The following is a 14,845-nucleotide window of genomic DNA, read 5'->3' as shown; positions in this document are numbered from 1 at the left end:
CTGCTTCAGGGTTTTGTTGTCATGTTGGACAAAGTTGTGTCGTTCTCCCTCAACACTGAAGTGGGACTGTTTGTCTTCATCATGCTGAGAGAATCCAGAGAGGACAGATTCCAGTGAGTATCTGTGATGTTCAGGATTGGATTCACTTTAAAATAAAAGTTCTTTTTTAAACTTCAGCAGTTTTCATTTCCAAAAACAGCTCTGAGTTAGAGTTTGGTTGCACAGCACATAGTTTAACTGGAGCTCGTCTCAGCTCTTCATTTCAGGTCAGTGAGGTTCAGTGACAGTAATGTATTCCCTCTTTACTCCGTCCTTGTCCTTCCAGACAGCTCGCTGTCCCTCTGCCACTGGGTGACTGCGTGTTCAGCCTTAGCTGGTTGCTGCCCACCTACTTCCTGTTTGCAGTAACCTACGACGTCCTGCAGACCCTGGCGGATCTGGCTCATTATCTGCATTTCTACAGCCGCGATGAGGAGCCACACGTTTACAATCTGACGGGGAGCTTAGCAGCGGCCAATCTGTCCGCCCTGCTCTGACCCTAAGCAGCTAGTTAACACACACACACCGGTAGGAGCTGAAGTTGCCAAAATGACCAGCTTAACGCCTTTGTGTTTTTGTTTTTTTTTTTGCACTGCACTTTCCCTTAAATCATGTATCAATCTAACAGGAAGAGCTGCAGGGGGCGCTCTTTTATCTCCCCATCCTTGCTACAGTAACTACACAGTAGAGATCAAAATTTTTTATCCAAAATGAAACAAAAATGTTCCTGTACTGTTAACTGCAGCGATCAAAATTAGAGAAAAGTTGCTGTTGGCATAAAATGAGATATTTAAAAATGAAATTAGTGATAATAACAGATTAGAAAAACCAGTAAGAAGCCATTTTAATGGGAATGACCAGCAGATCTGCACCTGTGGATGTTACCAGAGCCTCTTTTCCTCAGTCCAGTAATTGTGGATTTTTTAGCCATAACATCGTCCTCAGCAGTCATCCAGAGGTTCTCGATTGGGTTCAGATCAGGACTCCGGGTTAGCCGTTTCATTATTTCAGTCTTAGCAGCTGTGAGGAAGTGCTTTACCGGTTCTGCGGGGTGATTCAGGAGTATTGTCTTGCATAAATATTGTTGGCTGATTAGGAGCTGATGTCAGGGAGGGAGTAATCTGTGGTTGAAGGAGCTTCTGCTAAACATTAGCATTCACCTTGCTGAGGGGCTCAACCTTTGCTGCAGAAAGCAGCCACCCTCCATCATCTTCCCTCCCCAAACTCAACCGGCAGGTGTGGGTGCGTGACGCTTCTGAACCAGCTAAAATCAAACTCATTAAAGTGACGTGGACCAGGTCTTCTGTTCCTCAGCAGATTTCAGTCAAGCCTTCTGATTGGTCGCTGCAGAGCAGCCGTTCGGGTGCAGAGATGCTAACAAAGACCCTTCTGCCTGTTCAGCAGTGATTTGGCAAATGACTCGAGCTCCAGCCCCGAATCAAACCCGAGGCTTTCATGCTGCTCTCCTTTGCATTCGTCTGATATGGATGACGAGCGTTTTCGCTGTAAAATGCTAGAATATTCTAGCAGTCGGTGCTCTTTGAACCAGCCACCATCAACAACCAGCAATTCTCCAACTTTCAAAATGATTTTCCAGTTTTATAGGATCTGTCAGATCCCAGAGGATCCCGGAGAACTAGTCTTGATCACAGGTCTTTTTAGAAACTCATTAAAGATCATTTTTTGTGCTTCAGTAGCATCCCCTTTATTCCTGATCACTTTAAATTGGAAACAGCCTCGACTTGGTTCTCTAATTTTGATCTCTACTGTACAATAGCACAATTTTTCATGGCTGTGTTTAGTTTGTATTCAGCTGAGCTTTTGAGCTCTCTTTTAAACTGAGAGTTAAACTTCCTGTTAGCCGGGCTGCAGTTGTTGCTTCTGAGTCTGTGTGATGAAAAAGAGATTCAATCTGAGATCAAACATTTCAGCCTGTAAGCGTGTGGAGTTTTATGCATCTGGTAGAACTGCAGTTAAATTCACAGCGCTGTGCAAAAGTTTCAGACGAGTAAAGCGATGAAGTTTGAGAAGAAGCAGTTTTTATTTATCAGCTGTTAACTTCATACGAAGTGACGTGGAGAGAAACCAGAGCTCGGTGTGAGCACCCTCTGCCTTTAAATCGGTGCTTCCGCGTCTTCGTTTAGGTAACTTTTCAGGTGGGATGTTCCAGGAATCCCAGCAGTTCTCATGTGGATTTAGGCCGCCTTGTTTTCTGGCTCTTCATGTAATCCCACTCACTCCATCCGAGTTCTGCGGGTGTCGCACCATCTGTTCCAGGACTTCTGGTTCTTGTTGGCTGGCTGTTCGGAGCCGTCATCCTGCTGCACAATGAATTTGGGCTGCTTACACTGTGTCTGATGGACGAGCATAAACATTAGAAACTTCTGCACAGTGCTGGTTAATACTTTGTTACAGATCTTCTCCTCAATGCCTTATGCAGAGCAGAAAAAGATATTTATTCAAACAGTAATGTGGAATAGTACAGTAATTTTTATAGTCATGACATGGGCAGATCTCTCCTGCAGGGGTTTTCAGACTCCTGTGCAGTCTGCATTATTTCATGCCAACAGTATTGCTGTGCACTGACACCCCCCCCCCCCCCCCCCCCCCCCCCGCGCAGCAGTGTGCACAGTGAAAAGTTAGACTAGAGAGGCTCCCAGTGGTCTGTTCGCATGTTCACAAATGCAGGAAATTTTGATTCAGGCATGAGCTCCCTGCTTAGCCTCCCAATGCACAAACCAAACCTTCAACCTAGAATAATTCAGTTATTTATTATTATTCGTGCTTATTATAGGCAGGTAGCCGATTACTGATTTCTGAGGCCTGAAGCAGGATTTGGGGTTTAGGGGTAACTTCAGGTTTAGTCCTGGTTTTTAAGGGTTACAGAGGTGGTTCACTTCTTACTGGAGCAGGTTAAGTCTGAGATGAGAGATCAACAAAAATCACCTCCTACCATCACCGTTCCCAGCAGATCCCTCAGACCTCTGTGCATAAAGTCTTTAGAGACTTTCTCTCCATCACTAAGAAACCGAGTATTAGGCGCGACCTGCTGAGCTGCTTTTTAAAGTGCTGCTTTCAAACAACTTTAAAGCACTTGTTTTCTGTAAGCCTTAAAATACTGATATAAAACAGTCCACCTGAGGCCTCCACCTGTTGTGCTTGTATAACATCTGCAGGGCAGCCTCCTTACCTGCTTTTTTTGTGCCAACTTTTCCAGGTTTACTAACCACATAAAGCGCACACATAATTTAAACCAGTTCCTCTGCTGACGCTGTTTTCTGTCTTCTCACCCCCAACATGGGGGGGGGGGGGTTAAATGGTCTGAGAGCAGGTAGTGAAACGTGTGCTTTACCTGTGCAGTTAGACGCTGTCTTCAGGAATGATGACAACGCGGTTTTTCTGAGCACTGATTGGTCAGTCGGTGATTCTTTACCTGCTCTGAAGCAGGTTAGGCCTGCAGAGTAGGTACTCCAGTAAGAAGGCGGCCACATGTGTGACAGTGACAGGACAGGATTAAACCTGAAGTGAGTAAGAACCCCCCCAGTCCAGCTTCGTAGTGCCGGCCTCTTCACTGCTTAAAAGATCAAATCCTACAAATAAGATAATTTAATGTTTGACGTCCCCGTGACTCCAACTTCCAAATTCTCTCCCACCCGAGTTTCCCAGTCTGAAAAACCTGAGTGCAGCATGCCCCTGCAGCAGCATGAGGATGCTTGGATTCAAAGATTTACTGATTTATTATTTTTGTTTGACATGAATTAAAAACGTGGCTTCACGACTGCTGCTGAATCGAACTCTTTGGTGTTATTTCAGCACCGACACGCTTACAGACACACAAATAACACAAAGCTCTTATCAAAATATATTTTATTCTGCACGTAAGTTTCACTGATCAGACTTAAATGATGACACATGAAAGTGATGCGAACTGCAGAGAAAAAACAGGCTCGGGGAGCTCGTCGCAGGTGCCGCCGGGCTGACGCCGCGACTTTGGCCGAATTGAGGGGGGGGGGGCGCATGACATGTTAGGACAAATTTCAACACTTGAGTACTTTAAGTACAGAGAAGAAAAGTACAAAATATCAGACTTTAAACGGGAACACATGAAATCTCTGAGAGTCCAGTAGTAGAAATTTATCAGAGGGATGGAGGGAGAATCAGCTCATTTGCAGTCATACAAACTTTTCCCAGAGGCAGCTTCTGGTTTCATTAAACCTCTTAAGTTGCATTTATTTACGCACCTTTTTGGCCAATTAAGATTTTGTCTCGGATCAGTTCTTTGGTTCGGAGGTTTAACTCAAGCATGGAGTTATAGTTGTTTCAGCTTGTCCTAAATTTTACCTGCTGCATTCGGGTGAATGGAAACACTGCTGTGATGTGATCTGAAGAAAGATTCAGCAGTTGCATAGCTTAAAGCCGTTTCTCATGAGAACTGTGACATCAGCAGTCTTCTAACCGTTTAAAGGTGACAGATCTGGTCTTTTCCAATTGCTGAGAGTCTCTGAGCTCCTGCACAGGTATGGAGGAGGTGCCCAACAGTCAGGTGTGACTTTTGAGCGCTCTGCCACCTGTGAAGCATAACAAGCCACCATGTTGGCTTCAGTTTGAAATCTGGGTGCCGAAGCTAAACGAGAAGCATTCGTCCAATCAGAGTTCAGACTGCTGAAAAACACCCCTCAAGAGTTTGAGTGTTTTATAGAGGGTCTGGCCTTCAAGCAGCTCTTTGTTCACAGGTTAAGTTTCTATTTTGGAGAGAAAACTCGTGTTAAACACGTCCTGCATTGATCACGGATACAAATATAACTCCATACTCAGCCAACGATCTGCTCCCAGAGCAGCGCTCCCAAAGAAACTGCAGTCTTATGTTTTATGGATTTTCAGGACGAACCGATTCCGGGACAAAGCTTCCCAAATGGAGTCGAGCAAAAATAAAAAGTAAAACATTTCTTTATTAAAACATAAATTTAGTGGTGATCCGGTCCTGGGAAAACACTCCCCAGGCAAGGTGCCTTCATAATGACAGCTCAGCGCAGAAAGCCTTACATTACAGGGTCGACCTTTACTGTCTGCATCAGAGTAACAAAGACAAACCTTTAAAATTTATTCAACATGGAAATTAACACTGCCAATAAATCAATTCACATTTTTTCTTCAGATCTACAAAGAAATTACAAAAACGTTAAATCTGTCTTTAAAAGAGTATAAAACGCCGTCAGCAGGGACCGTGACACGAAAATTTAAGCTGAATTTTTGGTGCTTAAGAACCAAGAACGATGGAGAGAGGGCGATGAGCTAAAAGATGCAGCTTCATGTTTTACTTTGGATTCACCAAAACTGTCACGCTGTGACTTCTTAGCTGTGTGTTTGTCCTTCGGTGCCTCTGATGAGTTCCTCCTGATCTAAAGGGTCGCTCTGAGCAGCCCGCCTGCCTGCCAGGGACAATCTGACCATTTATTTAAAAAATTGTTTTAAAAAAAAAACAAAAACCCTAAAGTTTTGATTATAAAAATATTTTAGGGACTTTTCTGAAGCCACTGGGAGGGCAAAGCCAAGGAATGACTGTTTTCAGAGCTGAGCTGGGAACTTTGATTAAAGTGGATTTTTAGAGCAGACTGAGGCAGCGTCTGAAAGTACTCTGTACAATGGACCTCATGTACTTCCTGCCATTTTCTATCATTCTGAAACAGATCAGGGGTGTCAAACTCTCAGCCTGCTTAACCCTCTTAATTGGAGGGGAAGGCGAAATGTCAAAAAAGTAACTTAAAGGGCCAAATTGTATCTTATTTTTGACATCAATTCGCAGGCCGGAAGTAGGGGGCGGAGCCGGGAGTTTGACATCTGTTTTAGATGGTCCACCTAACAGTGGCGTCACACTCCACAGAGACGCTATAACGGCCGTAACTAACATCATAACTTGCTGCATCACCGTAGGGCACGATGTTCGTGGCCTCTTCGCCGTCATTGATTCAATGTACGCATTTCTGGCCACTATTACTAATGCCTCCATTTTTCAGATCAGCTGGGAGAGAATGGATCAACTCAAAGAAAGAAACTCCATCGCCACCTAGTGTTCAGGCGGCAGAACTGCAGTGAAACAGAGGCACACTGCACAGGTCTAAATGCTGTCAGTGGCACTGGCGTGTAGACTCAATGTGGACGCCTTAACGTAAAAAGGGAGTTATGATTATTATCAGCAGGAAGCATGTGCACACTTCCTGCTGATGATGTCACATTTGGAAGAAAAAAGGAACAGCTGTCAGCGATGAGTCAGAATGATGTAATGGTTCGTTTCCATCAGCTTCACCGGTACCAGAATGAAACTGATGCAAACAAGGAGCTACGAGGCTAAACGTGCACACCATCTGACTTTAACTCTACAACAGCCGTCCAGCCAATAAGAAAGCAAACGTTTCCACGTTGGGCACCGCGTATTTATTTATGTAACTGTCTTGGATGCGGCGACACTCTCAGCTTTCTTTGGCTCGGCCCTCGGCAGGTATCACAGAGTCCGGCAGCACAGACTCTGTGATGCTGAGTTCTTTCAGTAGCACACTTTAGGTCTGAGACGGTCAAGATGTTTGCGTAGTTATTCTTGTACATTTGTGTGTTTGGGCCGGGACTTCCTGAAGGCAACAGTCAGAATGTTTTCATCAGAGGGGTAAAAGGATCGTGGCCTGTTTGATGTGCCTGTGTAGAAGCACGAAGGAGGAACCTTTCCGTACTGCATTTAACCACAGGACCCGCTCACAGCTGCAGGCAGGAGTCACTGAAACACACGAAGAAGAAAAACCTTTCGCTGTTTGGAAATCGAGGCGGGATGCTGCTCTTCTTAACGGTTTGGCGTGTGTTCGAGTATGTCTGCCTGCGTGTCTGTCGTCCTAAGCATGTAAAACCTAACCGAGCCCCCCCCCACACCCTGCACCACTTCCCCACGATGATAGAAAATATAAAAACATTGAAACAAGAGATCTGAAATTTTAAAAAAACTAAGTGCCATCCTATTTTTGTTGTGGAGATATGTCCGCACAAAGAGATCCAACTAGTAACAAAGATCAACACTTTTTCATAGTTTTTCATTTTGATGACGATGAGCATGGTTTAAAGATCGAAAAAAGCAAAACAGCTTCCAAATTTTGGTACATATACGGATCTGTAACTTTTTTTTGTCTATCAGTTTTTTGTTTTTTTTTTCCGTTTTTCGCCGCGTCCCTCCTGCATCTCTTTAAGAGTCTGCGCAGACAGAGAGGGCCGCGTCCATCCGCACGTTTATCCATCTGTGTGTCCGTTCATCCCCGTGTCTGGACCTGCTGTGTCGGGTGCTCGCTTCCTGTTCCTGTTCCCTGCTTCCTGTCGGTGGGCGGGGCCGAAGTCGTAAGCATGAGCAGTACGCAGGGCAGGGCAGGCAGGGACAGTCATTTGGCTATGTACACATTCATGGTCGGTCCATGGCTTCCAACAAACGGCAGCACTATTTCCGAAGGTCTAATACACACACCTGGAACAGAGCAGAGGTCGGTCCGTTAGTCTGTGACTATCACAATAAAAGCATGGAAAGTCACGCGTGGACTTACGGATCCGTCTGATGCGCTGGCTCCCACTTTATCCCCGGCTGCGTTCCAGCAGACCTCAAAGATTCCCCCCGTTCCTCTGTAACTGTGGACTAAAGCTCCCGTCTGCAGACATGGCACATACAGGCATCATTTTAATCAAACGTTTCCTTTCACAGAGCTTTGACTAGCACACGCAACGCCGTCCTCCTACCTGTGTATTCCAGATGTGCACACATTTGTCAAAAGAGCCGCTGGCCAGATGGCGCCCGTCGGGGCTGAAAGCCACACTGTAGACGGGCTCCTGGTGTTTGGTCAGCGTGTGGATGCAGATGCCTCTATCCACGTCCCAAAGACGGACTGTGGAATCAAACGATGCACTGTGGAATCCAAAAAAAGGGCCAATCAGGACGCTTACAGGTATCTCGCATATTCACAAAAAATGTGCATAAATGCAGCTTTTACTGCGGGAGACTGTAAGACTGTCACTCTCTGAATGCAGGAATCAAATCTTAAAATGTAGTAAAAATGTCAGCTGGCCCAGCTCAGGCACATGGATACATGTATGTTTTTACCACACACTCATGAGCTGGTTACACAGCAAATACAGTCATGCAACAGCACTGACTAATTCAAGTCTGCAGCGCGGTGGTTAGCACTGCTGCCTCACAGCAAGAAGGTCCTGGGTTCAAATCCACCTTGGCCATGAGCCTTTCTGAGTTTGCACGTTCTCTCAGTTTCCTCCCACAGTCCAAACACATGCAGTTAGTGGGGTTAACTGGAGATTTTAAATTGCCAGTAGGAGTGGTTAGCATTAAGAGGTTCCAGGTTAACGGAGTATCAGAGGTTGCCCAGTCACAGAGTGGTTCAGCCACCACAGGTAACAGGAAGCTGTTACACATCAGTGTTTCAAATCCAGTCTTATCCGGGCTGAGCGAGCCCCCGGTGCTCTTTACATCTTTACACCTACCTGGCTAGCATGAGGTTAGCGCTGGGATTGTTTGTTCCAGGGCCAGTGGGACTCCATTTGATGGTGTAGATTTCTTTGCTGTGGGCCTGCAGGTCGTGGACACACGAGTCCTGCTTCATACTCCAGATCTGTAGAGACAGAAAGTCTTCAAGAAAACTAAAAACTTTCTATTTTAGTACAATCTAATTATTACATTTCCAGTAGCCATCTACTAAGAGTTCACAAAGCCTGAAAGCTGCCCTGAAACACTTTTTCCAGTACGGTATAAAAGGTGGACTTTATATATTCTTATGTCCTGTATGCTGTAATCATTAAATTCTTCACTTTTAAGCAAAGAGCTGTGACTCACCTTCAGCGTCATGTCATCTGAGCAGGAGGCTAGAAGGTTCCCTGTTGGATCCCACTTGATTGCATTTACTTCGTTCTGGGAGAAGCGAGGAGACGAAGCATTAAATCATCCTGCATGTGACAGGTGTGTTTAGGAAGTTACACCAACACAAATCACTCACTGTGTGTCCCTGGAATGTTTTAATGGGTCGGTCCTGTCCCAGTTTACAGACGTGGATGCACATGTCTGTGCTACAGGAGGCAAACGTATTGTTACTCTGCCAGTCCACGTCTAGTGCCGGAGCTGTGGAGGACGGAGAGAGCGACGTTAGAAAGAAAGAGGCAAAACTCAGAGAAGAGACGCTTTCCTTCTTTTTTTTCTTTTACCTGAGTGGAAAGGAAACTGCTGTTTGGCTTCTCCTGTATGAGCATCCCATATGATTGTTGTCTGTCAGGAGAGGAGCACACCGACTGTGACTATGCAGAATAAATCAGAAATGTTGATTATCACTGGAGCTGGTTTCTGGGTTTACCTTGTCTACTCCTGCGCTCAGGATAAAATTGCCTTTTTTGTTCCACTTAAGGGCAAAGATGGGACCTTTGTGCTGGCCCAGAGTGCTGGCCAGGTTACCTGTGGAGCAGAGCAAAACCTGTCAGTGCTCAAAAAAACAAATGGGGAAATATTTAAAGGCCTAAATCAGTAACTCCTAACAGTACAAACTGCATTCTACAAACCTGCCTCTAGGTGGCAGCATTGTTCAACTAAACCAGGATAACATTCAGGCCTACAATTCCCACAGCATTCCTGAGATTACACCAAATTCCCCAGAAACATAAATTAAACTCATCTCACCATCTTTTGTCCATATTCTGGCAAAGCCGTCATAGGAGCCTGTCGCTAACAGCGTTCCCTCGCTCTGCCAGAGAGAGAGAGAGAAGGGGGGGTGAATTTAAATAAGTACCTGATTTTAGACCCATTTACTGACCCATGTGTCCTGTTCTTCAGTATTTGTCCAAATATTTCAGGCTGAATGAGCGTCAGCTCATCTGTTTTCTCCATCAGTGTGGATGCTTTCCAGGAAATTTCTGACTGCCTTTGGCTCAGATTTATGTCCCAGAGGCCAGACTGAAGGAAGAATCCTGTCTGATTACTTCAGCTGTTAAAATGCTCACCACACGCTCACTCTTTAGTTCAGCTTTTCTGCACTCTGTATTTGCACCTACAGGTTCTCTTTTAAGCACAAGAAGTGAGACAAATACAGTAAAATACTCAACTTCAGCATTTTGTTGCTGACTTTAAGTCAGTGAGGAATAAGAAGTTTAGTATCTTCTTTGGAAATACCTGAATGGGCCCTGAGGGTTTCAAGAACCTCACTGCTCAGTCTGAGATTGGGTGATGGGGAGTGGGTTTGGGTACAGTCTTGTTGCAGGATGGAGCTCAGGCCAAACTTTACACACATTAAAACAAAAACTACACTCTGCTAAATTTAGTCTGCTGCTGCCATCCTCTGCCACCATCAGATGTGACAGGTCCAGCCCTGCAGGCCTTCATGTTTCCATCTGTCCACAAAACTGTGCTCCAGAACCTTCCTGATAAATTCCAGTTCAGCCTTTTGATTCCTAAGTTTCAGCATGTGGCCGTAACCCAACACATCTGATGGTCATCCTTGTAAACTCTTCTGAAAAGTGCAGCCACTCAGAAGGACAAACCTCAGCAGGTAACTGATAAACCATCTGCATCACAGTCACATACGAACACGTCAGATAAATTAACCAGAAGGCTTACAAGAGAAAAACAAGCTGCAGTCTGAGCAGCTTTGAAAGCTGGCGGTCACATTTAGCTAGCTACATTGTTGCCTTGTTGTTAGGTGATTGTTGGGAGTCTTTGTGAGGAACGTGTGCATAAAAGGCGCACATGGACCAGTTTTACACAGAACTGTGTGACAGCAACAATGAAGCCACGTTGAGTCAGAGCTGATGCGTAGTCATGGCAACAGAGTTGCCACCAGAGTGGAGCAATGCAAAGTAAAAACACTTCAGGGCGTCTCGGTCTAACAGTGGCAACAAGCAGGCACTGACGGTCACAGCAGGCAGTGGCGTTACCTTCATCCAGCTGACCGTGGTGGGGATCCACCCAGCCCTGCTGTTTGGGTAAAATAACTAAATGAACTGCAGCAGCCTTAAATCAAAGCTGATGATGGCTCCTCTATTTTAAGTCTTATCTAACATCAAACATTATTATTTCCACACTTTGGGACTGTACATGCAGTACAGCCTGTATTTGCTTTCTAATGCATGCCTCATGTTGAGGTGTACACAACAATAAGCACCTTCTAAAGGGTTTTAAAAATGGCACAAAATATTAAAAACAACCAGAGAAAACATCAAACAGCACTTTGATATTCAGAAATATCTCCAGTCCTCCACAAATTTCTCGAGGTTACAGATTGTGAATTAATACAACCAAGTAGGGTGACTCACATTACATTCACACAGTGTGTGTGTGTGTGTGTGTGTGCGCGCATACTCACATTCCAGTCTAGTGAGGTGACGTCTTTGTTGCTGGGGACATCTTGTCCTCCCTCTCGTATGCAGTGCCTCAGGACCAGCTGTGTGGAGCTGCTTGTACTGTTCTCACTCAGGTTCCAAATACGAGCTGTCGAATCGCCAGACCTGACACACACACACACACACACACACACAATCAGGAAAACCCACCTTTAAAACGATGGCACACTTTTACATATTAACTGTATGAAGCAAAGATATTTGTTATAAATCTGAAACATGATGAATTTGAACTGGGCGCGAATGCTGCACTGAAAATATGTCAAAACAAAGTGTGAATCTGAAACAACTTTGACTTCATGTCCAGAACATTTGCTTCATGTGTTGAAGAGATATCAACTGAAGTTAACATAGGGTCAGGCTGCACTTTCATGTAATACCAATTTGTACCAGAAGATGGTGCACTGAGTCAACCACAGAAGCCTCTTGAGTAAATGGGGATAATACTCAGGATAAAGTGACACTGTGCTGTAAGCTGTGACTCTTTTTTAGCAGCTAAAGTCGTCTCTTGACATCACTGACCCAGACAATTCTGACTGTTCTCCTCAGGTGAGACGCTCTCGTTCTAATGCTCACTGCATGGTGCAATTTTGAATGACAAAGTTTGTCCATGTCTATGTCACTGATACACAAAAGGTAACAAGCTGAAGCATCTTTCTCTGTTCCATCTTATCGCTCTTCTTATTTTATGACATGAACATGATAGAAAACTGGAAGGGAGACTCACCCCGATGCCAGCAGGTCGCTGACTGGGTTCCAGGCACAGATAAAGACTTCTGACTCATGGCCCCTCAGGACCATGGCTTTGTTCTGAGGGATCTCCACATCTCCATCTACTTCCATCAGGTCTGCGTGATTATCTGAGCACAGAGTTTGGATGGGTCAGACATAAAAACCCACAAAGCAAATGAGTGAAAACATAAATGTAGTCATTTTTCACCATTTTGATTAATAACATGAAGTCACAACAAAAGCTCTCAGAAGAATTCCCCAATTCCAAAAAACATTCATCTTAAGCATCATTTCCCTCACTTGCTAAGGCGTGGGCTCCGTTCTCCTCCCCGTTGGCAGTGTTCTCTCCATTCTTGGCATTGCCCGCGATGCTGCCCCCGGTGGCCGACGCTGGCGCTGAAGCCGCGGCCTGCTGCTGGGCCATTTTGTCTCGGTAAGCCTGCTGCCTCGTCTGAACCACATCGGGCATCACCGCATCGATCAGGGACAGGGACTCAATGGGCCGGCCGTCAAATAACGTGCCATCCTACACGGCAAGAAATCGGTTAGAGCGGAGACACAGAGGAAGACCAGAAGGTGGTGGGACAGGCAAAGAAACAGACTTCTGTCTATATCATATTTATCACCCCTCAGATTAATATGCAAAGGTCATCGGGATAGTCCAATTAAGAAAGAAAAAAAAATGTAGAAAAGACAACAGATGTTAATCCTTCAGTTCCTGCTGGAAATATATGTTATGTGTCTTTTAGAGTATTTGTATTTTAGAGCTCCTGAATCAATAAAAACCTAAAAGAAAAAAGAGCAGAATGGTTCTTTGTTTGCGTCCCACCTCATTGATGCTGACTTCAGCCTCCACGTACTGCAGGCCCTTCTGGATGATGCTGATCAGGGCAGCAGGGGGAACCAGAGCACCATTGATGTTGGACTGGCTGATGTGAGACTCTATACCAAAGGTAAACGCTGAGTGGGAGAACCCTGGAGAGGAGAGAATATCAGGGTAAATATTACTGCCTTTGATTGGAACACAGTGAAGAAACACAAGCTGTGTTTTCTCCACTGTCAGAAATCGTTTTCACCCTTTTTGATCTTTGAGCATTTTTTATAGAGTAACTCGTTTTGGGGGGAGATTTTTGCAGTAATGACTGTTACAGACCCTCAACAGTCAGCGGATTAATGAAGAAAATACTTGACCTCTGGCTTCTAACTGTTTCTGAAGCCTTTGCTGCTGCAGAACCAGAATTACTGCATCATAGCTGCATGCCCCCTCACCTGTGTGACACTGCAGATAACATCTGGATTCAAACAATAGACCTGCTGCTGCTGCTGAGGGACTGTTCACAGGACGGACCCATGGGCCTCTGTTTACAGCTGACACTGAAGCATAAAAATGTCTTCATACAAATGTGGCAACATTTAAAATATATGCACTAAGCAAATGGAATGATCTAATCCAGATAGTGGAGTATGTCTCTTTAAGATGTAACTGGTAAAGGAAATATTAATAATGACTGGTTACATTTCAGTGTACGTGGAGAAAAAAGGATCAACGCTTTGGGTGAGATTAAATCTCAAACCCATCAGCTCTCTTCTAATGATTTAGCTGATTTGTTCTGGCTCAGGTATCAGTGATCCATATACCTGCTGCCCCAAATCCAGAAATACCAGCTGACTGCACTACCAGCTGTATTTGTTTACATGTGTGAAGCTGTGGATATTTCCTGTTATTGTGCGATGGCGGTGTGGAGGTCAGCTTTCACACTCTTTTCTTTCACATGATTTCGGGGGAGGTGAAACTCGTCCATGTTTTTCAGAGCCTCTGATTCATTAGCTGTAAATCCACAGCTGGGGCTGCTCTCACTGATGTACACAAGGAGATTTTCCAAGTGTGGGATCAACAGGTCCCACTCTGTCCAGCCAAAGTTTTCCTCTCAGCAGCAGCAGAGCAGTGAGTGGAGGAAAAAACAGATTCTAGATGGTCTTTCAGAGCTGCTTCTGTCTACATCCTCTAAATGATGCCTTCCAACCTACTGACTCCAGTTCAAATCTCTATGACCAACCATGCACCTTATAAAGGTCCATGGGTAATCTGTCATTGCAGTTGTGATGAAGAACTTGAGAGCAGAATGGGAGGCAGAGCCTTCAGCTAGTTTTTTTTTGGATTCAGGAGACAGACACCCTCTCTAGTTTTAAGATTAGGCTTAAAACTTTCCTTTATGATCAAGCTTATAGTTAGGGCTGGATCAGGTGACCCTGAACCCTCCCTTAGTTATGCTGCTATAGGCCTAGTCTGCTGGGGGATTCCCATGATGCACTGAGTGTTTATTCTTTGCTCTGTTTATACCTCACTCTGCATTTAATCATTAGTTATTATTAATCTCTGTCTCTCCCCCCCTCAGCAGATGATCCCCCCCCTCCCTGAGCCTGGTTCTAATGGAGGTTTCTTCCTGTTAAAGGGAGTTTTTCCTTCCCACTGTCACCAAGTGCTGCTCACAGGGGGTCGTATGATTTTTGGGTTTTCTCTGTATTATTGTAGGGTCTTTACCTACAATATAAAATGCCTTGAGGCGACTGTTGTGATTTGGCGCTATATAAATAAAATTGAATTGAAGAACCCATAACAGTCTGCAGACGGTCATTCCAGGGTGCTAATTTCAGTCTTTGA

General features: G+C 44.9%; 2 protein-coding genes across 5 annotated transcripts in view; one reads left to right on the top strand and one right to left on the bottom strand.

Moving 5' to 3' along the window:
- LOC115778558 (uncharacterized) overlaps nucleotides 1–2,604 on the top strand; it is a 90,392-nt gene extending 87,788 nt beyond the window's left edge. For all 3 annotated transcript variants that reach the window (XM_030726646.1, XM_030726648.1, XM_030726647.1), the window contains 2 exons: nucleotides 10–113; nucleotides 326–2,604. In XM_030726646.1, the coding sequence (XP_030582506.1) occupies nucleotides 10–113; nucleotides 326–536 (315 nt within the window). In that variant the 3' untranslated portion in view covers nucleotides 537–2,604. The remainder of the gene's footprint in view (nucleotides 1–9; nucleotides 114–325) is intronic.
- A 2,364-nt stretch (nucleotides 2,605–4,968) lies between these two features.
- The window catches only part of tbl1xr1a (TBL1X/Y related 1a), a 56,355-nt gene continuing 46,478 nt past the window's right edge, over nucleotides 4,969–14,845 (bottom strand). Inside the window, exons 4-16 of one of the 2 annotated variants that reach the window (XM_030726804.1) lie at nucleotides 13,013–13,158; nucleotides 12,484–12,709; nucleotides 12,179–12,311; nucleotides 11,415–11,556; nucleotides 9,737–9,800; nucleotides 9,417–9,514; nucleotides 9,271–9,331; nucleotides 9,066–9,187; nucleotides 8,906–8,980; nucleotides 8,557–8,684; nucleotides 7,801–7,966; nucleotides 7,611–7,712; nucleotides 4,969–7,534 (exon numbers count right to left, since the gene is read on the bottom strand). In XM_030726804.1, the coding sequence (XP_030582664.1) occupies nucleotides 7,508–7,534; nucleotides 7,611–7,712; nucleotides 7,801–7,966; nucleotides 8,557–8,684; nucleotides 8,906–8,980; nucleotides 9,066–9,187; nucleotides 9,271–9,331; nucleotides 9,417–9,514; nucleotides 9,737–9,800; nucleotides 11,415–11,556; nucleotides 12,179–12,311; nucleotides 12,484–12,709; nucleotides 13,013–13,158 (1,490 nt within the window). In that variant the 3' untranslated portion in view covers nucleotides 4,969–7,507. The remainder of the gene's footprint in view (nucleotides 7,535–7,610; nucleotides 7,713–7,800; nucleotides 7,967–8,556; nucleotides 8,685–8,905; nucleotides 8,981–9,065; nucleotides 9,188–9,270; nucleotides 9,332–9,416; nucleotides 9,515–9,736; nucleotides 9,801–11,414; nucleotides 11,557–12,178; nucleotides 12,312–12,483; nucleotides 12,710–13,012; nucleotides 13,159–14,845) is intronic. The other variant, XM_030726805.1, reaches the window with a different exon arrangement.

Source organism: Archocentrus centrarchus, chromosome 4, assembly GCF_007364275.1.
Source record: "Archocentrus centrarchus isolate MPI-CPG fArcCen1 chromosome 4, fArcCen1, whole genome shotgun sequence".
In the NCBI taxonomy this organism is placed as follows: domain Eukaryota; kingdom Metazoa; phylum Chordata; class Actinopteri; order Cichliformes; family Cichlidae; genus Archocentrus; species Archocentrus centrarchus.
This window is presented reverse-complemented; position numbering and strand designations above follow the sequence as displayed.